The sequence below is a fragment of the Mesoplodon densirostris genome, chromosome 11 (assembly GCF_025265405.1).
Source record: "Mesoplodon densirostris isolate mMesDen1 chromosome 11, mMesDen1 primary haplotype, whole genome shotgun sequence".
NCBI lineage: Eukaryota > Metazoa > Chordata > Mammalia > Artiodactyla > Ziphiidae > Mesoplodon > Mesoplodon densirostris.
The window spans coordinates 16862773-16888246 of NC_082671.1; the positions used below are offsets into that span (position 1 = coordinate 16862773).

Consider the following 25474-nt stretch of genomic DNA (forward strand, 5'->3'; position numbering starts at 1 on the left):
CATATATATGTGTTAGCATATGGTATTTGTTTTTCTCTTTCTGACTTACTTCACTCTGTATGACAGACTCTAGGTCCATCCACCTCACTACAACTAACTCAATTTCGTTTCTTTTTATGGCTGAGTAATATTCCATTGTATATATGTGCCACATCTTCTTTATCCATTTATCTGTCTATGGACACTTAGGTTGCTTCCATGTCCTGGCTATTGTAAATAGAGCTGCAATGAACATTGTGGTACATGACTCTTTGAGAAAGATTATTTGCCTCTTTAGTGATTGGGAAGATAATTCTTTAGGGGCCCCAAAAAGTGGTCAGAAAAAGGTGCTATGAGAAAACCAAGTAGTACTATTATTATTGAGCTGTGTATCCTGTTGGCATGAGTCATCTTGGGGCAAAGACACAGAAGCAATTCCAAGTGTGGCTGAGCATCAGAGACAATTAAAAGGAGGCTAGTGAACTAAGCGGGTGTTAAGGTAGATTTTAGTTGCATTGAAATCTGCCCTTTACTCGTTCAAAAAAACCAAAGCAGGGGGGCACTTTTAAAATAAGTAGAGCAATGTGATTATACAAATAGACTTTCGAAATATTAAAGCCAGTCTGAATCCATGGTTTGCCACTTAATACTATGACCTTGGCAAGTTTCTTTAAACGTCATTTTTCCCATCTGTATAATAACATCTATAGGGCTATTGTAGGGCCTTAAAAACGTACAGGGTTACAAGGACTCAAGAAAGTTAACTATTATTGTAATTTATAGGAGATAGAAGAAAGTAGAAATTCAGATTGATAAATAAGTGAATCTTTTAAAAAAGTAAGAGAAAAAGACAGGTTTGTATTTTATAAAACATTATATGATTCAAGGGGTCTAGGGAGAGGCAAACTTGTTTTGTCAAGTCTGAATCCACCCCTATTTCATGAGTCTACCGCAACCCGTCAAACCTATGATATCTCGCACACAAAACACAAACAGGAAAAACCTTCCGTGTGCTTCAACAAAAACAGCTTTCCATTTTAAAGCCACCTATATATATATATATTTTTTTGTTTGTTTGTTTGAAAAATCTCTTGGATACCCAATAGCTCTTTTAAAACAAAGCTCAGATGCTGTGTCTCTGTTGTTTTAAAGAGAGAGCAATCAGAGGAGCGCGGATTACCTCCCTTTGAATCTCCCTGGGGGCTGGGAAGCCTTCAGGCAAAGCCCGGGGGGCAGGACGCTTTTTTTTTTTTTTTTAAATAGATCTCGGAACCTTCGCTCTGGCGGCGGGGGCGGGGGTGGGGCGGGGGTGGGAGGGGTCTGGCCGCGGGGCGCGGCGCCGCTCACCCATCCCCCCCGAGCGCGCGGCTGGGCGGCCGGCCGGCGGCCGCGGAAGATGCGGAGGGGCGGCGGCGCGGGCCCTACCCAGCCCGGGCGGCGGGGCGGGCGCCGCCCGAGGCGGTAGGGCGCGCGCGGGGGCGCGCCGGGCCGGGGAGGCGCGCTCCGGCCGCGCTCGCTCCGCGCTCCCTCCGCTGGTTCGCTCGCTCGCTCCCTCCTCCCTCAGCAGCCTCGGCGGCAGCAGGAGAAGGCGGCGGCGGCGGCTGGGGATCAGACATGGCGGCGGATCTGAACCTGGAGTGGATCTGCTCCCTGCCCCGCTCCTGGACTTACGGGATCACCCGGGGCGGCCGAGTCTTCTTCATCAAGTAAAGAGCTGGGGACGGCGCGGGGGCCCGGAGGGGGCGGGAGGCTGGCGACAGAGGGGAGCGAGCCGGGTCGGTGCCTCTCCGGCCCCCTCGGCTCCTCCCGCGCCCCCACTCACGCCCCGTCTCGGCCCCTTCTCTCACCCCTGCAGCGAGGAGGCGAAGAGCACCACCTGGCTGCACCCCGTCACCGGCGAGGCCGTGGTCACCGGGCACCGGCGGCAGAGCACAGGTAACCCCGAGCCCGGCCGGGCCCGAGCGGAGTTGGGTTTCGCCGGGAGGAGGCTGCAGAGCCCTGGCCGCCCACCTCCAGCCGGCAACCTGCCCCGAGCCGCCGTCCCCGGGAGGCGGCGAGGTGGGGCGGAGGCCGGCGGGCGGGGGCGGCCGCAGGTAGAGGGGCCGGGGGACTTCCCTCGAGTCTCCGGACGCCCCTCTCCTCCGCCTTTGATCGCCACTAGCCCACGGCGCCCTCTGCCCCATCCCAACCTGCTCTTCCTCCACGCCCCTGGGTGGCCCACTCCCCTCCCCCGGGAAACCTGGGATCCTGAGTTTTTCCTCCCGCGGCCACTCCTGAGTCCTCCGAGCGCCCCCCGGGCCCCCCACCTCACCCCCCTTTGAACCTTTAGGAAGTCCTTTCCCACTCCCCTCCTGCAGCCCGGGACCCTGCCTCTCGTCTGCCGGGAGAATGTGTCCACATCCTCCCCCTCCTCCCCGGGAGCTGCCTCCCTCCTCCTGTGCGGCTTCCTCCTCCGAGGTGGGACTTGTGGGTAGGTGGCTGTTGGAGGAGGAGGAGGAGAGGAGTTTGGGGGTGCTTCGATCCTCTCCGCGACAGAGCGGCTTGGGAAATCAGCACGCTTTCCCTCGTGCCCCCGGAGGAGCAGCCGGGGCCGGGGCAGGCATTTGCAGCTGCAGTTGCTGGCCAGCCAGATTCGAAGTCCCCGGCGGCGGCACCGAGGTCGCACACTCGGCCAGGAGGCGGTCGGCGTGCTGGGAGGTGTCCTGCGTGTGGGCACTGGTGCCGTAATAGGAGAGGGTCGCCGGCGAAGCATATCTTCCTGGTGCCTTGGGTAGCTTGTTTGAATGCTGCATGTGAGTTGAGCTGGAGGAGAGCTGATTGGAGCTTCAGTGCTGGTCTGGCTTTCTTTTGTCATTCTTTGTGTACATTCTTGAAACTTGTTTGTCTTTGAAACGTAACATGTGTCCTCTTCCTGGCCTGCCTCTGTTTCGGGTGATTGGAAAGGCTTGAGAGCAGTTTGGGTGGAAGGTGAGGCCGGCTTCAGAAGTCTGCAGAGCTTGCCCTCCGGGATACTTCTCCAACTCTGAGATTCTCTCTTAAAGTTGCCAGGATATTGAACAAGCCTGCCTTCTCTATTAAATTCTGGAGTTCAGCGAAGTGACTAATATCTCTAAATTTGCAAAAAGGTGGAGGAGGAAGGGGAAAGCTGGTATAGCAAGCATGATGAGGTTACATTTTTAAGGCATTTCTGACTAATACGGCGTCATATTTCTTAACTCCCCATGTCGTCTTTGACTTGAATGTACATTTCAGTGTTTTGCATACGTAAGTCAACTTTGATGGCCTCTTTGCCTTATGGATAGTAACAGGTTTGTGTCACAAGAGATAATATGATATTTATTTAGCCTAATCGTCTAGTGGAATTATTCCATGATTATTTTGGCTATGTGAAATATAAATCTTTATCCTATTTACCCCCAAGGATTTGATAACATTCACACCTCAGAAAATTTTATTATATGATTTCAGGTTAATTTTATTTTTGAGAGATGATCTTGATTTTTCTCTGGTTTGGTTTACTTTGACTTTGTACACACATCATCGGTTTTTTATTTCAGAGCGGTTTTTTGGTTAAATACAAGACACTGGTCGTTTGTAAGTAATATGTAGCACAGAATGGTGCCATCCTTCACCTGCATTATTGCCAGGTTTATTACTTGAAACTTCACATCTCTTAAAGTCAGGTCTGTAGAAACACACATGTATGTATAAGTATGTGATTTCAGATTTCTTTCCCCCTAATTAAGTACTTAGGAAGTTCTTTCTCATCAGTGACACTTCCTGGATGGATTCACTTATGTAGCTAAAGATATGGTCTTACATAGACACAACATACCTAGGAAGAAGTGGGTGTTACCTTTTACGCATAGTCTTTTTCTTTGGTTTTGGGGGAGTTTTTGGCCTACCGTTCAAGGGTACTTACCTAGGATTACAAGGCATCCCTTTGCTTTTTTGGCTGCCAGGGCGTAGTTCCTCTCCACTCTGATCAAAGTGTATAATTATGTCAGATAACCTCTAATATTGTTGATACTTTTCTGGTGACTTTACATTTGAATTGCCATTTTCCCCAAAATGATATTATATCTGAGTTTTATTACCAGTCTAATGCTTTTTAGGGGGGTTACAAACCTACTTAATAAATGAAAATAGCTGATCATGAAAAGGAATAATTAAAATGGTTTGAAACTTACTGTGCTGTTCTATCGAAGTAATACTAATGGTGAAATGTATGTTTTTTTTAGATTTGCCTACTGGCTGGGAAGAAGCATATACTTTTGAAGGTGCAAGATACTATATAAAGTGAGTTTTTTTAATTATGATTTTTTTCCTTGGTAATTCAAATGTGATTAACCTTTGGTTGTATGTCTCGGTATGATCATGATTTCTTAAGGTTTATTGTATTATATTGACTTTATGCTTTATGAGTGTTGGAATTTTGAGGTAAAAGATGACACTCTTAGTTTTCTTATGTTGTTTGCCTGGACCTTCATTGATTTGGCAGTTAGATCATTTATGGCCACAGTTACATTTTTGGTGCTTCTGTATATATTTTTGAGTGACAGAGCATTACAGTATTTTGTCTTTAGTATGTTACCTTTTTTTTTTCTTTTTAAGTGAATTCTGCTCATGTGTATTTTGACCAGAACTATTAATAAGTAGCAAAAGTGGTGTAAAGCTAGATTACCGTTTGATGGACAATAACAGGACTGAAAGTAACAAGTAAATAAGGAATATTTCACAAACATCTGTTGGAGCATTGTTGGTAATTTGCCTCAGTTTATTTAAATATATCTAAGTTTTAAAAATACATGTCGAAATATTTTACTGGTAATTGTGTTTGAATAAAAAGGCTTTCAGTAGCACTTACAAGGGACAAATGACCAGTCCTAACGTTAAGTTAATTCTGTAGAATATTGAAATAATTTTCTGTTCAGAGGAGTTAACTTGATAGTACTTGGAGACAAATACAATGTTTGAGGGCAATATTATATAGGAAAATTTTTTATCCCTCAAGGGAAAATAAAGGTGGTTTTATCTTCATTTTAAATTAGAAACTGTTTACTTAAGAGCTTGTTTTTGTTGTTTTAAAATTTTTTGTTTAATTTTAAGGAACTGAGGCTTGAAAGAGAATGCTTAAATACAAGATTTGGTTGAGATGTCAATGGTTTAATAATAATAACAGGTACCTAGATAAAGACACCTCTGTTACATTGGGCCCAGTAAGGTATTTTGCTAAGTGCCATTTTAAAGATGATTCCGCACTTCACTAAATTATAATTACCTATATGGTTTTAACATTTTTTAGAATGATATTTGCATAAAATGTTAAGGGATATGTATAGTATTAGCTATGCTTCCTTTTTTGGATGTAGAAATAGAGAAAGCAGAACTAAGATACAGGAATGAAGTATAGTTTCATGATGTGGTCCTTCTCTGGATATGTTTAATTTACATCTTTTATTTGGAGATGGTGCTGTGCATTGTTAGATGGCCTAAAAAATAAAGGCATGAGTAAAGTGCAGAGTCACCAAGTATTTTTTCTAGCGGTTATTTTTATCCTGAATTAAACTGAGTTTGTATTGCCATGAAAAGGGATGCTTCTTTTTTTTTTTTTGGACAAAGTATTGATATTTCTGAAGAAAGACAGTTTTTTTGGTGGAGTTCATTTATTTTTATCCAGTATAATTTTAACTACTGTACCTTAAGCCTAGCTGATCTACAGAATAGGAGTAACATTACAATTCTCAATATTATTTAAATGTCAGTGAATGTGTACATCCTTAGACGAATGTTTGACAGTACAAAATGTTATTATTCTGTGTGGGCCAAATATGTATGTTTTAATTTAGAAGTAAGCTGTTAGAAAGACTGAGTTTTCTTTTGTTTTACTAGCCGTTTTGATTAGAGTTTCTTGAGTGTCATGCCTAAGTAAGCTTCTCAGGCAAATGAGGACAATATTAAGAAAGTGGTAATAATTTTACTTTAACTCAGGATACATTTTTAAACTAGTGGGTTTTAATCATGTGGTATTGATAGCCAATCATTGTGTCCAAAAGTAGCAATAAAGAATTTATATTATGAAGGTAATTTGTTCTAAAATTGAGCATGTTTTAGAAATATACACTCATTAAACTTCAAGTAAAATAACCATTGACAAATACATGATTTGCTGAATGTTGGGTGCTACTTCTTTTCCTTTGTGGGTTATATCAGAAGACTAATTTCTTTTAAGATTAGTTAAATCTCTAATGTGGGCTGAAATTTCCTAGAAATTTTTTATTTACTTGTGTTGTTATGAGCAATTAGGGATGCCTGATCATTCTAATATAATAGGGGCACTACTTTTATCTTAAACTTCACAATTTACAGAGTGCTTTCACACATGTTACCACGTCTGAATCTCATTTTAATTGTGGATGTAGTCAGAAGAATTACTCTTTCCATTGTCACACCACATAATAAAACAACAGAAACATGCCTTTGGAATTTATGGTCTGCAAAGACAGCAAGATGAGAAACAGCAGGAACATGAACTATATTTAGAATGTTCAGAGTAGGAGAAAGGATAGGAGTCTTCAGTAGGAAAGTGATGACTGTTGGTGGATATATTTCTCATTGTTGGTTCTTTTTTAGATGAAGGAAGGAGGTTACTCTCAAATTATAAGAAAAACAGGTGATCTAGTGAGCAGGGTGGATTTTGTTCACAGGGGAAGAGGCAAGATGAAAGGCCAATAAAAGACACATTGACCATCTTGTTATTCCTAATCCTGCGTTCCTGGGAGGCTCCCAGAGCAAGAACGGAGACTGAAAGAACTTGAGTTGTTTCTACTTTAGTTCCCAAGTGAAGTACATTTAACTCTCAAATTATTTCTCTCCTGGACAAATGTTGGTGTTTGTTCAAAATGGCAGAAGAAGAATTTATCTTTGCACAGTATTTTGGTATCAACGACTGCATCCCTGTGGGCATTAAGGAGAAGAGCACGCTTGTGGGGAAGAGTTGGAAGGCAGGCCTTGACCCTCTAACACGTTGAAGCTCAGTCTTCCCGTCTTTAAATTAGGCTGGCTGGAAAAGACAACTTCTCAATTCCAGCCCACTTTCAAATTTCTTTGAATTTTATACTATCCTGGGAATTTACAGTATTCTACAAAATAATGGACTCAAGTGCCAAGAAGAGATAATGTGGGAAATGTGGAAAGTTACTTAGCTTTCCTATCCCAGTTAACTGTTTAATCTCCCTCTTTAAGCTTTGTGCAGATAACCGTAGATAAGTCTAAGCAGAGCCAGAGCTGTGTTGTGCTTGCTGTCTTTCTGTTGCCGCACTTTGTGTTTTGTGTACTTATCTTCCAGGGAGAGCTGTGTGCACGCAGTTAACAGTGCTAACTAATGTCAACAGAGGAGCCGATCAGAGTTGAGTTGTATAGATTTGAGCTGGACAATCAGTTTACGTTATACAGTTTTTGAAATTGGTTCTTTCATGAAAGTCTACAGTTGGGAAACAGAATATATAATATAGAGAAGGTATTTTACTTTAAATCAGTTTGGCCAGAAAATATTAAAATTTGAAAATTAATTCTATATTGTAAAGATAAATATTTAGCTTTAATTTTTTATGAGAAAAGCTTGCTTTAAGCTAGCCAGCCTCTAAATTATTTTATTACTTGTGTGTGTGTGTGTGTGTAAATATATATACACAGAGTTTGAATTTGATTATTGTTTCCATATTGCTTTTCAACACTTAATTCATGCTTTTTATCTTTAGGAAGAATGCTGAAAATTGCCAGTGATTTTTATAATTTATAAAGTGTAGCTTTAAATATTCAAATAACTTAGCTCGTAAAGTTCAGAAGGTAATCTTATATATTTGAAGGTTATAAAACTTTCTGCTTACTTCTTGAAATATTACTTAATGACTCTGTAATGACAGGTCATGGTAGCTTAAAATGGATGTGTCATTGACTGTTACTTTGTGCTTCAAAGCTTTAAGATGGTTAATTTAAAGGGCTAAGTAAATCTTAGGGCTTCCCTGGTGGCGCAGTGGTTAAGAGTCCGCCTGCTGATGCAGGGGACACGGGTTCGTGCCCCGGTCTGGGAAGATCCCACATGCCGCAGAGCGGCTAGGCCTGTGAGCCATGGCGCTGAGCCTGTGCGTCCGGAGCCTGTGCTCCGCACAGGAGAGGCCACAACAGTGAGAGGCCCGCCTACCGCAAAAAAAAAAAAAAAAAAAAAAAAAAAAAAAATCTTAAAACAGTGCTCTCCTAATAGTGAGAAACTTTGTTCTAATTATTTAGAGGTCATTGTCTTATGTGGCAGGTTTGGGGATCAAAAAATGTCTTTGCAGGGTAATAAAGTAGTATGTAAATTTTGTGAGGTTATATTTTCATATTGCTTTTTTCTTTTTTCTTTTTTTTTTTTTTTGCGGTACGTGGGCCTCTCACTGTTGTGACCTCTCCCGTTGCGGAGCACAGGCTCCGGACACGCAGGCTCAGCGGCCATGGCTCACGGGCCCAGCCGCTCTGCCGCATGTGGGATCTTCCCTGACCTGGGCACGAACCCATGTCCCCTGCATCGGCAGGCGGACTCTCAACCACTACGCCACCAGGGAAGCCCCCATATTGCTTTTTTCTTGATTTAAAATTTTAAGTTCTGAAAATTGAACTTTTTCTTAGATATGCAAATAGAGCAGTGTTTGATTTTTGACTAATGAAGTTTCATTTCAGTATCTGCTGAATCTGTAGTTGGATCTAATGTGTGCTTAGAATTTCAAACTAATCTGCAATGATGGGAATTCTAGTATGAAATAGCCATTTAAGGTTGCAAGTGAGAGGAAAATCTGTTTCTTCACAGATTATCACAATTCAAACTATGAGTGAAGACAGGGAGCACAGCTGCCACAAGAATGAGAATATATTGCAATATATTTGATATTTAAAATTGGTACAGTAGTACTATGATATTATAATTAGATATAGCAACACAATGTTTCAGAACAATTCCTGGACGCGGTACATCTTTTTCGTATTCATAACAGAGTTTTTGGAATAAGTAATCCTTTTTAAAAAATTTTTTTAAATTTATTTATTTGGTTGCGCTGGGTCGGCAGGCGGGCTCCTTAGTTTGGCATGCAAACTCTTAGTTGTGGCATGCGTGTGGGATCTAGTTCCCTGACCAGGGATCGAACCCAGGCCCCCTGCATTGGGAGTGTGGAGTCTTAACCACTGGGCCACCAGGGGAGTCCCAGAATAAGTAATCCTTACATGTGTAAAGCACTTTATGCTGATTTGATAGGTACAGCATAACAATTGAACTATGTTTTCAACCTTCAGGGAGTTTGTAGTATAGAGAAAAGCATGCAGTGTATTAAAAAAGGGAGATGGTGTGGGCCCCATGGACTTGGTTAGTGTGAGGCACTTCAACACAGCATTCAGTGAATTAAATCCTCCCAGTAGCCCCTAGTTTTCTTTTTATCCCCGCCACCACCCCTTTTTCAGGATGAAACTGAAGCTTAACGAGGTTAAGGGCCTGTTGTAGGTCATATAGTTTCACTATGAGTCACTACCATTCAAATTAAGGTCTCTGGGCTGAAACCCTTCTAGACCTAAAAATACAGGGCAGTATAAACAGATCCTATAGCATGTGTCCCTCCATAAGTAGGTTGCTTGGGGACAGAAATATCATTTCAGAGAAATAAGTACAGTGGTTAGGTTAGTAGGCCAACCTACAAATAGAAGTTTGTTTCACCCCCTATAAACCTGTTGACTAGTATTATTTTAGTAGAACCTTGGAATTTGGTCCTTCCTTTACATCCACTCAAGAGTGCTAGACACTGTTCTAGGTGTTTGGTGATACAACTGAGACCATGCCTTCCTGGAGCCTACAATCTAGTAGGAAAAAGAGACGTTAAAACAAAACATGGAACAAACATGTAATTTTAAAATGGCGTCTTCATAAAAGAAAAGCAGAGTGTTTTGTGGCAGATTAGGAAAGTTTACCATAAAGAACAGTGTTTCAGTGATAAAATGTGTTTAAGTTTCAAGGGTGGGGTGACAGGATTTCCAACTTTAGTGAATTTTATCTGGGATCTCATTGTCCTTTTTAGCCCCAGGACGGTTACTCGGGACCAGGCCTGCTCAGTGCCTTCTTGTAGTGCCTGCCTACAGCTTAATGCCAGCATCCAGTGAGCCTCTGAAGAAATGGTGTCTGTACTGATGATGCTGGCCTCCACCCTCCCGAGGAGTTAATCGGGGTAGAACAGAGGAGTCCCCACAACTCAAGTGACTGCATTTGGAGAGCCCTTCCTGGATCTCTCAAATGATTTTCCCCTAATGTGGCTAGACCTCTTTCTTTGTTTTCTTCTTATTCTCAAAGCTGGTGTAGTTTAGGAAGGGGGAAGAAATGGGGAGTAGAGAAAGAATTGGTTGGAAGAGTCAAAGAGTTGGAGGCCTTGAAGACTGGTAGGATGTAAATATCCCTGTCTAGGCACCTCTGTCTGTTCTACAAAGACAAGGGGTTTCTCAGCACTTGTGGGTCAATACTCTCTCCTGGGACCTTTTCATTTTTCTATAACAGATATGTAGAAGTTGGGGTTAATGGTGAAAATTTACTTGTGTAGATGTGTATGCGTAAATTGGAGTTAATATAAAAAATGATGCTGGTTTTCCGTCAGACGGTGTCTTAAGAAGTCAGAGGAGGAAGAAGGAGCTTACTTAGGCCGGGCTGACGTGGAAAGGCTCGAAGGAAGAGGCAGGAGCTGAGCTAGGCCTTAAGGGCTTGGATGGAATTCAGATGGGTTGAGATAGATGGCTGATAACATAAATTCATGGGGGTGGGGACATGTATAATATGTGTGATGAGTAGTTATAACTGCCCTGCTGGTAAGTGATTAGAAAATGCTAGGATAATGGGAAGTCAGGCGAGGAATTCTGTTAGGAGTACTGTTTGTTGTTGTGTCTGGTCTTTGAATGTAAGGCTGAGATTTTTGTTTCTTGGCAAGCGCACTGCAGGTGTTTTTTGGTATAGCATTAATAGCTTAAAGCGAAGGTTTTAAGGGAGATTTTAATATAGGCAGCTTGGGTTAGAAAGGGGCAAACCTGGAATCGAGGAGTCCTGTCCTGGCTCTGTTGCTGTAACCTGGGAGTTAGTTGCTGGAACCAACTTGGTAGCAGTGGGAATGGAAAGGAAGGAGACCATTGATCAAAGATACTGAAGAGGAGTTGACAGGCCTTGGGAGTCTTGCTGAGCTGGGAGGTTGTCAGAGAGGTCAAAAGTTACACAGAAGCCTTTGTGTCTGAGTGGCTACAAGAATGATTGGTACCCTTGACCAGAATAAGGGAGTAGGTGGTTGGGGGAAGCTCTAGGTGGAGGTGTTAATGATGATTTGGTTTTTGAGCTGCTTATCTTGAGAGGGCATAGCATTTTAGGTGGCTAAAATCTGGCCTTTCCAAAGGACTCCCGACATTATCTTCTATTCCTCCCTCATGAATAAGAAATACAAACCACCCCCCTCTCCCCTGCCCCCACAAAATGCTATCTCAGCTACCTAATTATCTCCAAACAGTATGTAGATCCAAGCCAGGAATGTCATATTCATCCATCCAATTATTCAATCAGCAAACACTGACTGAGTACTGTGTGCCAAGTGCTTTAGGTTTTATGAACGAAACAGACATGGACCTTGCTCTTAAGGAGCTTATAGTTAAATTAAGGAGAGAGCAGTATCATAATCACAAACATATAGTTGTAGACTGATAAACGCTATGAAGTATATACATCATGCTTTGAGCAGATGTATTGTGAGGACTCGGCCCAGTGTAGAAGAGGCCTTTCTCACAAACATAAGGAATAAGCCTTCCTCTGAAAGTTCAGCTGCGAAACCCCACAGAGTGATGAGAACAGAGCAGTGCAAAGTCACTTGAAAGATGAATTGATAGCATCCTGGGCTTGAGATTGGACCATAACCTGAGTGAAAGCATTGCTATAGCTAAAGAAAGACTTGGGATGGGGTTGGTGTGATGTGGAAATTTAGAAAAAGGAGAAAAGCTGCAGCAGAAGTTACTCTCTACTATCTAGTAGAGAGCAAGCCTAAGCCAATTGATTTTGACTATTATTCCAGTCCCATTGGCAAGGTCTTCCAATTACTCAGTTGTTCACTGATGCATTTTTTTCCTTCACTCCTCATCAATACATTTTGAACTCATAATTATGTGCCTTAGCAATTAGGTACAATCATTAAACAAAATAGACCAAAAAACTTTACCCTTCTGGGGACTGGGATGGTGGAGGAGAGAATATCAGAAAAAGAAAATATAATATAAGGTTTATGGTATGTAAGAATATATAAATGCTGTAAGAAAAAAATTAGAGCAAGGTGTGTAGGATCAGAAGAGTGAAGAGGGATGGGTGTGGGAGAAAAAGACAGTGGAATCAGAGAAGGGAGAGCCCAGCTGCGTGGCGGCCTCCTTGGTTGATGTAATTTGCTGTTACACGGGAAGATGTGGAGCCGTCGCAGGTCTGAGCAGAGGAGGAGATGCGTGGTCTGGCTTCGCCCTTTGAAAGGGTCAGTCTGACTGTTGTGTGAAGGTGAGACTTTGGGGGCCTGGTGGAGCCCCTCCAGTGTAAGGTCACTCCCTCATCAGATTCTCTCCTTATATTTCTTTTTAACACTTAACAAGATCATGATTAAATATTTAATTGTGTAACCCCATATTTCTTTTAAGCTGCCAGCGATTATCAGTGCCATTGATTTAATAATAGTAACAGCTTTTCAGAGGGAAGAGACATAACCATATTAAATAAACTCCTTGATCCTTAATTCAGAAATAGTATATTGAAAAAGCACGTTTTAAAATCAAGTCAGTGCTTGCTTAATACCCGTTTGCCTACACTCCTTATGGTAGGTAAGCTTCATGAAAAGCAGCTCATTGCTGTGTTTTTAGTCCCTCAGCTTAAATTTTTCTCATAGTAGTTCCTCAGTAAATATTTGTTGATTGATGAATTTTGATGATGACAGTCAACTTCATTCCATGCTATTCAGAAACCTTGTAATGTGGCTCTTTGTGAAATTTAAATATTCTCTTTATGTGACATCTATCTGTCCCAATATGAATTAGGAAATCAGCTGTTTCTTGAGTTTGGCTTCTGTGATACTCCTCCAGGAGACAGATAGGATCTGCTCCTGATTGTGGGACCAGATCCAGGATCAAGCCAAGATAATGCAGGGACCTGTGAGGGCTGTTGGGAGACAGCTGAATCCCAGACCTTGCCACTGACCATACCATTTCCATTTAGAAACGTTCACAGTTCAGGCTGCTGTGGTTTGGAGAACGGGGGAGGTATACTGTCATCATTAGTATGAGTAAAGCAAGTGTAGACCACTGAACTCAGTGGGTCCTAGAGAGGCCTGAGAGAAATAGAAATTAGCCCTCACGAGGTACAGGTGACAGACATTTCAGAGCCGTGCGGAGAATTCCTTGGTTACTTAGAAGTAGCCTCCTAGCTATATGGGAATTATTCTCTGAAGTGGTCAGTAATTTCAGAAGCACCCAAGAGAATCCCTCTGGATTGTTACCTCCTTGAAGGCAGAGACTGTGTCATATCATCTTTATGTTTCCAGCACTTGACACATAATAGGCAGTGAGATGTTTGAAATGAAGACCTATTACAGATTGTAAGAAAAACAAGTCATTGCCCAAATCTGAACATCCCAGGACACTTTTCTGCTTCTCACTTGTCATCTAGTCAGGATTCATATTGTTGTAAATGTCAGTGACCCAAAGCTAACTATTTTATAAGCAAAAGCAAACTCTTTTCCCACATTAGTTCCAGGAGTGACACAAGTGAATCCTTCAAGTCCCTTCCTCACTCACCTTTTTTCACTTTAGAAAGCTTTTCTCCACTTAACCAGAAAAATGTTTGCCCACGGCCCCAAATTACACCCTTTTAACTTTTTAACCCAAAAGATAATGTTTCCTCTCTATTTCTCAATTAAAAAAATCTTAGACAAGGACTTTGACCACCTTGTATTACATGCCCATTGCTGGAGTGAAGACTGGCCCTCTGGTCTTAAGTAATTTTCTGTCCTTGGCTGAAGCCAAGATTCTTATCAGCCAGCCTTCCAAGAAACTGTGTGATGAGGGAGGAAGGCCCGGTCACGTAGGAAGTCAGGGTGTGAAAGGCTGCATGATCAGAGATCTGCTTCTCCCTTGTATACAGTGCACAGTGCTAAAGGCCAGGAAGGCCACGAACCTGAGCATCTGCAGACTTCCTAAGAAGTGATATTATCAATGATTTTCAAGGATGCTTTCTGCCTTCCATTGAAGAAGAAGTAGTTGAAGATACATGCAGGGTGGTTCATGCCTGGACCCTGGAGAATGAAGAGGAAGAGTTAAATACTGAGGAAGAGGGCTTCCCTGGTGGCGCAGTGGTTGAGAGTCCGCCTGCCGATGCAGGGGACACGGGTTCGTGCCCCGGACCGGGAGGATCCCACAGGCCGCGGAGCGGCTGGGCCCGTGAGCCATGGCCGCTGAGCCTGCGCGTCCGGAGCCTGTGCTCCGCAACGGGAGAGGCCACAGCGGCGAGAAGCCCGCGTACCGCAAAAAAAAAAAAAAAAAATACTGAGGAAGAAGCAATAGAAACCAATCCTATACTGGCTGCCTTGAGCAAGGGGGATTGAGGAAACCAACTTCGATTTGGTACAAGTGACAGTACAGCCTCACTGTGATCAAAGCTGCACCCTGCTACAGTGGGCCAGGGATTCCCTCTGGTTCTTCTGAAATCACTGGCCACTTCAGAGAATAATTCCCACACAGTGTCAGTGACTGAGTAATGCTACCCAAACTTGCTTGCTACGTGCCTCCCGTGGATGTTCTACATGCTTTTTTTCTCCCCGTCCCTTCCAAGTGACTAAGATTCTTTACACATATTATTTCTTTGGAACAGACATGGTCTTCAAAAGAGAATTTGCCTCTGAGATGAAAAATAGTTTTAGACTTCATATTGAGTGAATTCCATCAGCTTTTGCTGAACTTGGTTGAAGGTGCATATAATACCCATTTTATTAAATATTTACAATGAAGCTGTTTAACCTAAAATTTAAAACTTAGTAAAATAGGACAGTATGGCAGAGTCTTAAGAAGAAACAAGGAATTACTCCTTGCTCATTTTTCATAGTATACAAGGCAATGGTGGGGAGAAAGTAACTTGTTAAACTTAGTGTCAGTTTTTTTTCTCTGTTTGAAAATTCATCTGTTCCAGTTTTATTTTGAAAATCTTAATCTATCACAGAGTATAGATGCATCTAATAATGATGGCATTTAAAAAAATTTAGTAAAGAAATGTCAGAGAATGATTCCAAATCTATGTTTAGTGTGTGTCCTTTTTTCCAACCTGTTTTATAATGTGAAGTGTTTCTTTCTGATTATAGAAGTAAAACATTTGGAAAAAACTGAAGAGTATAAAGAAGGAGAAAATAAAATCACCTGGTCTCATTATGCAGAGAGAATTTCTATTAATATTTCAGTATATATGCAAAAATATTTTTAAAGATTTGGGTCTTATTGCTAATACTATGTCGAATGCTGTTTTCATTAAAGTTATATCGTGTGTCCTTATGTCATTATATATTTATTCAATGGAAGATTTTTTTAATAACTCTGATGTTCTATCTTATGAATATATAATAATCATCCCTCTTTTTTTAGATGGCTATGTTGTTTCCAACTTTTTGCTGTGAGAAAAAACCTTATATAACATATGCATGTCTGTTTCCTAGACTTGAAATTATTGGGATAGGGTATGAGCTTTTTAAAAGGTTCATTACTTAACATTTTGCCGAATTGCCCTCTTAAGAGATTTGTACAAAGTTATGTTCTCCCCTTGGTATATGAAGTGTATAAAAGTGCCCCTGTTTCTCCATACCTACAATACATACTCTGGACAGATGAAATTTGAAGGTAACTGATGGAGAATCTGTGTGGGTTGTCATTAGTGATTCAGATAGTTTGGAACAGGGATAAATCTTTCAGTTATCTGTTGCTACATAACCAACTATCCCAAAACTTAGTGGCTTAAAACAACAATGATTTATAATTTCTCACCTTTCTTTGGGTTGACTGGGCTCAGTCAACCTGTGATATAACTGAGGGCCCTCCTGCAGATACATTCAGCTGAAACTTGGCTGGAATATCCCGTGTCTTCTCTACTTGTGGCCTCTCATTGCTTAGTAGTCTATCTAGAGTTTCTTGCTAACAGTGCAGCTGGCTTCTAAGAGGGAACATTCCAAGAAGACAAGCCCCTGGGTGGAAGCGTTTATCAAACCTCTGCTTGCATTATGCTTGCTCATGTCCTGTTGGTCAAAGCAAGTCACATGACCAAGGCCAAAATCAAAAGTGGGAGAGAACTATACAAACCTGTGAATACCAGGAGATGTGGTTCATTGCAGACCGTTGATGTAATGGATTACCAGAAATAGTAAATAAGTTTCAACTAGCATTGCAACTCTAATTGATGAGCAATAGCGCTTTGGAACACTGTGTTTAGAAGAATTTGGAGATCAACTTCTGGATCAGTAGGAAAGCGTATTGTGACAAGTTAATGATGTTTGCAAGGGCTTAGGTGAGGAGGTTGGTATAATGGTGTATTTACCATCCTTAATTTAATATCTGAATTTATATCATAAAGCCACAAACATAAACATGAAAGGCAATTCAAGAGCTTACATGTAAGCCCAAATACTTTAAAAACATTGGAGTACTTGAGTAAAGTGAGCCTTAAGCTTTTATTCATCCTGGTTTCGTACTGACAATTAATACAACTGGTAGTATAAGATATCAATAATTGGGGCTTCCCTGGTGGCACAGTGGTTGAGAGTCCGCCTGCTGATGCAGGGGACATGGGTTCGTGTCCCGGTCCGGGAAGATCCCACATGCCGCAGAGCGGCTGGGCCCGTGAGCCATGGCTGCTGAGCCTGCACGACCGGAGCCTGTGCTCGGCAACGGGAGAGGCTGCAACAGTGAGAGGCTACAACAGTGAGAGGCCCGCATAACGCAAAAAAAAAAAAAAGATATCAATAATTGGCATCTTGTGCTAGATTAGTTTGCAAGATACCCGTATTTCACACCAGGACCGCTCTTTCCCATTGCTGAGTGAAAAAGCTGTAGCAGGGTTCATAGATGAGGAGCAAGTACCTATACTAGTGATTACAGTGGTGCCCAAGGTCATAGTATGGGTGGGTGGATGGCTAGATGGATGGAGACATAATCTCACATATATACGTATTTGCATGTGTGAGTGTGTGATTTTAAGAGCTTTCCTGAGTTGTGAACTTGACCCTTGGATTTACTCGTGTGATTTAACCAGTATTATCAGTGGCAATATTTAAGAGTAGGCACTATGGCCTATGCCAGTGGTCCCCAGCCTCTTTGGCACTAGGGACCCCTTTCATGGAAGACAGCCTTTCCACGGACGGGGTGGGGGTGTGGTTCAGGCTGTAACGCGAGCGATGGGGAGCGACAGATGAAGCTTCCCTCGCTCGCCTGCCGCTCGCCTCCTGCTGTGCAGCCCGGTTCCTAACAGGCATTCTGTGGGAGACTTATAGGAAAATGTTACTATTCCTCCTGATACAGTAGTGCAGAGTCTCTTTCATGCTTTTCCCTCTCACCCCATACTCCGCTCCCCCAGAGGAGGTTCTGTGTATGTCAGCAGTTTGGTGTGTGCCCTCCTCCCCCTTCTTTGCATACCTATACATGCATACATGCATACATTCATTTATTTTTACCAAAATGAGCTTGCCCTATATGTACAATTCTTTGACTTTTCCTTTTTATTTAATACCTTAGATCTTTTCATATTAGTACTTAGAAGTCAACACCGTTCTTTCAGTAGCTACAAAATATTCATTAATTATTTAGCTGGACATTAATTATTTAGTTGGACATTTAGTGTTTTTCCTTTTTTTTTCCTCAGTTTCTAAAAATGTTGTCTTGAACATACTTATACATAAACTGTGGCCGTATGCAAATGTTTTTATAAAATAGATGTGGAAATTGCTGAGTTAGGCTGTATACGTATTTTAGCTTTTGATAAACGTAGTAAAATCCTGCTAAACACCATAAATAGGGTCTGAACATATTGAAATGATTAAAATGCATAATTATAAGATTAATGAAAAGCAGTATTTTTCATTAAGTTCATGGAGTCACACACAAAAAATAGGAAAGTGGTAGAAAGTGACACATTGTGCAAAACTACATAATGAATCAGAAAGCCCCAAATGAAAACAGGGCATTCACCTCCTAAATTCCTTTTGGAATTGGAGTTGGTCCAACTATTGGAGCCCTTCCACAGTCACATTCAGATTAATTTGTGGTTTTACTATTTGTGGTTTACAGTTAGGCCAACTTCCAAAAAATCTTTACCATCTTATCCTCGCATCATGCAGTGTGTAGGATTACTGTCTCCTGTATCCTTGTCAGCACTTGGTGTTACCAGCCTTAAGTTTTGAGTAATCTAATGGACAAAAATGGTATCTTGTTTGAATTTGCACGTTGTTGGTTTTGGCCATGCTTGTCATCTTTCCCTCTATTTGTTGCCTATTTGAGTCTCTTCTACAAATTGCCTCTTCCATATATTTTCTCTATTTTTCTATTGTTATTTTTCTTAATGATTTATGTCATTATGTACTTTTTTGTATTTTTGATATCTGAGCCAGTTAGCTTAGTAGAGCTCTCCAAGGTATTTTTGCTGTGCACCCTGATAAGTAAAACATTTTTGGTTATATACTCTCATTATATGTCTTTATTTATAGATTATATACGTGTATTGTTGTCGGTCTGTGTCTTACATCTTAGTAAAGCTTATTTTTTCCTTGTTTTATTGTGTTTTAACAATAAGTGTAAATAGGGGTGCTAACCTGTCCACAGCCCAGTGTAGAGTCTAGTGTGCATTCACCTAGGAAATCAGGAGTTGTGAGCGAAATATGATTTAGGCCCTTTCCAGGCCAGTTAGGTTGGCCAAGAAGAGCACGCTCTCTGTTCTGTGACCACAGTGTGCATATCTGTAAGCCCCTGGCCACTGAGTACTCTGGTGAAGTGGAAAGTAGCCAAGGGTCAGACCTTGGCTCTATTACCTTTATTAACCGTACAACTTGGAGAAAATTGCTTACTCTCACTAAGAACCAGTTTCTTCATGTGTAAAATGGAGAGGGTAGTCCTTGTCTTGCCTACTTTATAGGCTTATGATGTGAGTTAATCTATGTGAATAAACTTTGAAAAACTGTAAAACATGGGGTACATGTGAAATACCTGGATATTTATTTTGCAAGGTCATAACATTGGGTATATAAGACAACATACTTCAGGATCGTTTATGCTGGAAAACAGTTGAAAATGGCTGGCCTACTAATTGTGGTTCAGAAATATTTTAAGTCTTCATCGTGTGCAGATTTTAAACTTCTTGAAGGTAGAAACTATTACACATGATGGTCAGTAAGTTTTGTTGTTGATGGTGTATGTACATTTAATAATATACATATTTGGTTTTTAAAATGTTTTCTATTGGGGCTTCCCTGGTGGCGCAGTGGTTGAAGAGTCCGCCTGCCGATGCAGGGGACACGGGTTCATGCCCCGGTCCGGGAAGATCCCACATGCCGCGGAGTGGCTGGGCCTGTGAGCCATGGCCGCTGAACCTGCATGTCCGGAGCCTGTGCTCTGCAACGGGAGAGGCCACAACAGTGAGAGGCCCAAGTACCGCAAAAAAAAAAAAAAAAAGTTTTCTATTTAAGAAAGCCCTATGATTTAGGAATTAGAAATCAGCTTATTTGTGAAATACCCAGTGGCACTAAGGAAGACTTTCTTGATAGAGTAAAGTAGCTGTTGTCCAGGGCTGCAGAGAAAAGGCAGGAGCTGGCATGAATATATTCTCCAAGGTAGTGAAGAACTCAAGGCATTGTAACGGTAGGGTCTCTCATGTAAGCGGTGGAACTGCATTATGAGGAAGGCGGTGTATGATACAGCGAACCCAGGAATGATGATGAAAAGGCAGTTTTGAACGTGGATAATCCTGTTTTTAAGAAATGTGTTTTATAATTTTTTAAAAATAAATGAATTTAACTGTAAAATAAATTATTATTGTCTGTAGAAGGTAGTGGATGGAGGGAGGAGAAATAAAAGAACTGAACCCCTTATCATTAATAAAAAAGAATAAGAAAATTGGGATTGCAACGATGTAAATATATAGGTTTGAAATATTTCACAAGTATTGACACTCAGGCTCTGCAACGGTGCTGGAAAACAGGCGCTCTCAGGCCCGTGCTGCTGGCTGGCCAGGCCGGCCCATGACCAGTAGTGGCCTGAGTAGGCTGGGACTGAGCTGTGGGCAGTGGGCCAGGCGAGGTCACATTCCTTCTGAATACTCTCCCCTCCTTCCCTCTCCTTTGATTCTCAGAACAACCCCATGGGGTAGAAAGCAGGACAGGCCTAGTCCAGTTCAACTCACTAAACCTTTTATGCTCACCCAGATGAGTGGGAAGGGGCGGTGGCATGCTTACTTATTATATCTACTTTCAAAAACTTACTTAAAACTCTTGGAGGGGTAGAAGACAGTGTGCAAAAAACAAACGAAATCCTTTGTATATTTGGAAGAATAGATGTATTTCTCAGAAATAGTTCACACTGAGGAATTTCTGTATTTCAGAAAAGAATGATAAAAGCACTTTTTTTTTTTTCTTACACAGAGGAATTCCATGTCCATTTTGAACATTTACCTAATAATCTAGATTTCTACTATGTCAAGTCAGGCCCCCACCCCTACCCCCCACCCCCTTTATTCTGATGTGACTGATTTTCAGTCCAGCTGCTGTTCCTTTCTCAGTGGAGCTGCAAAAGAAACTCTGAATTGGAAACAGGCAGTATTATTGGTAAGAGAAATAAAATCTTTTGATGGGGTTCTACATCCTTTCTGTATCTACCCAGCCTGCTATTAAAGCCTTCTTGCAGAAGACCCTGAGATTAAAATATTTCACAATTTTTGGCTTTAATTCCTCAAAAACATTACAGAAGAAATGTAATAGATTATTCAAGTTGAATAGATATGATTAATCTTGCTGTGTCAGTTACTGCTGTATAACAAACTGTCCCCACACTCCGAGGCTTAAAATAATCACTGTATATTACTGAGCACAGGTCCCTGGGTTGGCTGGGCAATTCCTCTAGTTTCTGTTGCATTTATTCTTGTCTGAGATCAGCTGTGGGTTAAGCAGGAGGCTCTGCTGATCTTGGCTGGTCTAAGATGGTCTTTTCTGAGATGGTGGGAATGACTGGACTCTCTTGCATGGTCTCATTCCCAGTAGGCTTGCCCAGGCTTGCTCTTGTGATGAAGGCAGGTGTCCAAACATGTGAGCCTTAGTGCTCCAGGTCTCTTGAGGCCTGGGCTCAGAATTGGGGCAGCGTCACTTCATGCACTGCTTTCCATTGGCCAAAGAAAGTCTCAAGGCCAGCTCGAATTCAAGGAGTGGAGAGATAGACTCCATCTTTTGAGGGAAGTTGAAAAATCACATTGCAAATGTTGTCAGAATGGCCATCATTAAAAAGTCTACAAATAACAGATGCTGGAGAGGGTGTGGAGAAAAGGGAACCCTCCCACACTGTTGGTGGGAATGTAAGTTGGTGCAGCCACTGTGGAAAACAGTGTGGAGGTTCCTCAGAAAACTAAAAGTAGAACTACCATATGATCCAGCAATCCCACTCCTGGGCATATATCCAGACAAAACTATAATTCAAAAATACATGCACCCTATGTTCGTAGCAGCACTATTCACAATAGCTGAGACGTGGAAACAACCTAAATGTCCATCGACAGACAAATAGATAAAGAAGATGTGGTATATATATGCAATAGACTACTACTCAGCCATAAAGAAAGAATGAAGTAATGCCATTTGCAGCAACATGGATGCAACTAGAGATTATCATACTAAGTAAGTCAGAAAGAGAAAGATAAATGCCATATGACATCAATTATGTGTGGAACCTAAAATATGACACAAGTGAACCTATCTATGAAACAGAAACAGAACCACGGACATAGGGAATAGACTGGTGGTTGCCCAGAGGTGGAGGGGTTGCTGAGGGAGAGGAGTGGAGTGGGAGTTCGGGATTAGCAGATGCAAACTGGTATATATAGAATGGATAAACAACAAGGTCCTACTGTATGGCACAGGGAACTATATTGAATATCCTGTGATAGGGCTTCCCTGGTGGTGCAGTGGTTGAGAGTCCGCCTGCCGATGCAGGGGACACGAGTTCGTGCCCCGGTCCGGGAAGATCCCACATGCTGCAGAGTGGCTGGGCCCGTGAGCCATGGCCACTGAGCCTGCGCGTCTGGAGCCTGTGCTCCGCAATGGGAGAGGCCGCAACGGTGAGAGGCCCGCGTACCGCAAAAAAAAAAAAAAAAAAAAAAAAAAATCCTGTGATAAACTATAATGGAAAAGAATATGAAAAAGAATGTATATATGTATAACTGAGTCACTTTGCTGTACAGCAGTAATTAACACAACATTGTAAATCAACTATAATTAAAAAATTGACAAACAAACAAACAAGAAAAACAAAGGTTGTGGATGTCGGGAGAGGTGGAGAGTTGGAACCTTTTTGTAATCTGTATAGAACATGTGCCCCTAAATTTACTGAACCCATTTGAAGTTCATGGTTCCTCTGTCTCCAATAGGGGATTACACTTGGTCTTGGTCACACTGCTGATCATGTGCTTCAGCTATGTAGAAAATTAAGTGGACCTGTGTGTGTAAATCTCTTCTTTATTAAATCAGTTAGTTCCTAACTCCTATAGAGCAGGGTTATTTTTTTTTTTCCCTTTTCATGATGTGTTTAGTTGGTTTGGTAGTCTTCCTGGGCTTTGTCATTCTAAGGTTCAGAATGGGTCCTAGTGCCTCAGTTGTGGGGTGTGGCGAAGATATTGTAGGTTTCAGTGTATTTAAGAAAGCTCTCAAGTATATAACCTCCCCTGTCCTACCATATCCAGAATCCATTGACCAGGCACTTGCTGTCATATTACCTCCCATGTTTTATTTTCCTCCTGGTACTTAGCAGTGGCTCAAATTCTTGTTCATATACTTTTTGGTTATTTGTCTCCCCTCACTGAGATGTAAGCTTCCCAAGAGCAGGGACCTCCTCTGACCTGTTCACTGCTGAATTCCCAGAGCTTAGAAGAGTGCCTTCCTCTCCTTAGGAGATGCTCAATAGAGATTTGTTGAATATTTATAATAAAAATTCTGTGATTAAACAAGTCCGCAGCTCAGTAAAACACAGCATGTTATGTGCTATGTCTCTGGTACATTGTAGACACTCATTAAGTGTTTATGGAACCTTTAGGGAGGGTCGTGGGCAGTGGGAGCTCAGAGAAAATGAATAGTTGGAGCCACCAAGGGTTTTTCCAGATGAATGCGATGAAAGACAGATGAGCAGGAGAGTTTAGAGTAAGATAGATTTGTTGAAATGTTAGACTGTTGGATTTCAGGCTGGGAACGAAGGAAGTGGAGCAAGAAGGAATCTGATGAACTAGAACAGAGATTCTCCCAAGACCAAAGACCCCACAGAGGGAGAGTAGTAAGACATGCATGCTAGAGGCTGGGGGTCGTGTTGATGCAGTATGATCGCTGATGTGCTGGTAATTTCAGATCATGTGCCAGGTTATGGGCACGATGGGGTCCTGGGATTAAGGAAATGAATGGCTCAAGTGGTTGAAGGACCTTGAGGAGGGGGGAATTGACAGCTGTTGTTTGAGAGGGTGCAGCAGGACAGCTGGTGTCCTTAGGGGGAAGTCCTTAACAGCCAGGCTACTGGGGGTAATGCTTTGAGGAGAGGTTTGCTAACAACGGAGCACCGCTTCCCCAGGAAGTTTCTTTACAAGACAGAGGCCGAGTGGAGGCTAAATCAGGCACAGACTGAGCAAAGCCTGGACAGACCCAGCAGGGATGGATTGGGAAAGGGACTGGAGATGGTATGAACTTGGGCATTGAGAGGCTTGATGGATTTAGTTTCAGTAGAATCTTAGAGAAAAGTGACCCTGGGACTAACCAGACAAGAGGCCGTGACTCATTTGGCCAAGGGTAGTGGTCAGCCTGGAAGTTGTGGGCTCTGCCTGTGTGCAGGGATTTTAGGTGGAGCTCATGGCAGTTTACATGAGTTCTAAACAGATGTGTCCTCATTTATTACTTCAGTATTTTCATGGTAGGTTTTTCAGAATATTTTAAGTATCTTTTAAAATTAGAAATGGCATTTTCTAAATGTAAACTATTAAAAAATATGAAACAATGATATATGCATATACTAAAGGCCAATGATTTAATCAATTTGTGTAGCGCTATTTATCATCTAAAATCCAAGGATTAGGATTTTCAGATTAGTATTTTAATCTATTTTTTGGTCATAAAGTTTTTCACATAGGTATTAATCAAAGTAGATATTTTAAATGTAAATATTTAATCTCTTCTTTTTGCTGTTAGTCATTTTGAAAGTCCAAACTGTGTGATGAACCAGAGCAGAATTTCATAATCTTTAAACCACAAAGTTGCGTAATAGGCAACAAAGTAGGAATGACAGCAGTGGAAGATTTTACAAAGTCCCAGAACCACCTGGCAGTAATTTTAGGAAAAACTTTTGACTATAAGCTCATAAATAGGGACTCTGTAACATAAAGAATAATTAATAGTAATTAGTTTCTTGCCTCCCTTTGGTCAGACTTGTTCCACTGAAACGAGCAAGGCAGGTTAAAATAATGTACAGAATTTAAATTGTCTGCTTGTGCAATACAGGTGAGTTTATTTTACATAGCAACAAATTGTCTAAACTCTGTGGGTTTAGACAATAGACAAATGCTTATTTTACTACTACTTGTGTCTGATGATAAGTACTTTTTTAAACTTCTTTTTTGAGTATGTGTTTTATTTAATTATGAAAAAGTTGATACATACCAAATGAGTATAACATTTGTCTGACATAAAGAAAAATACGATGGTTGATCACTGCACCAGATACTCAGCTTTAAAAAGAGAACAAGTCTCAGACCTTTGGAGTCCCCTCTTGCCCCTCCTTGATGCCAGTTCTCTGTCATTCCCCCTACCCCTTGCCCCCATGGGCAACCACCATCCTGAGTGTTTATAACATTCCAATGGTTTTCTTTAAATTTTAACCACATATGTTTGAGTCCATATACAATGCATGGCTTAACTTCCCCAGCTTCTTCTTATAACTTCATAAAAGTGAAGACATTCTGTATGTGATTTGCTTATTTTGTTAAACATAATTATTTGTGAGATTCATCCCAAATTGATGTGGTTCATTTTTATGACTGTGTTCAGTGTATGATTATACTACAATACAAACATTACCCATTGGTGGACATGTGTTTGCTCTTTATTTTATGGCTTAATGTGAGCATTATCGTATGTCTCCTCACGCACATTTGCAAGTTTCTCTCAAACATATC

At 41.5% G+C, this 25474-nt stretch overlaps 1 protein-coding gene across 8 annotated transcripts in view; it reads left to right on the forward strand.

The window, feature by feature from the left end:
* Positions 1-1542: 1542 nt before the first annotated feature.
* The window catches only part of PLEKHA5 (pleckstrin homology domain containing A5), a 237922-nt gene continuing 213990 nt past the window's right edge, over positions 1543-25474 (forward strand). For 7 of the 8 annotated variants that reach the window (XM_060111854.1, XM_060111846.1, XM_060111847.1 and 4 more), the window contains exons 1-3: positions 1543-1685; positions 1835-1914; positions 4221-4278. In XM_060111854.1, the coding sequence (XP_059967837.1) occupies positions 1594-1685; positions 1835-1914; positions 4221-4278 (230 nt within the window). In that variant the 5' untranslated portion in view covers positions 1543-1593. Of the gene's footprint in view, positions 1686-1834; positions 1915-4220; positions 4279-15398; positions 15439-25474 lie in introns of those variants that run through there. The other variant, XM_060111853.1, reaches the window with a different exon arrangement.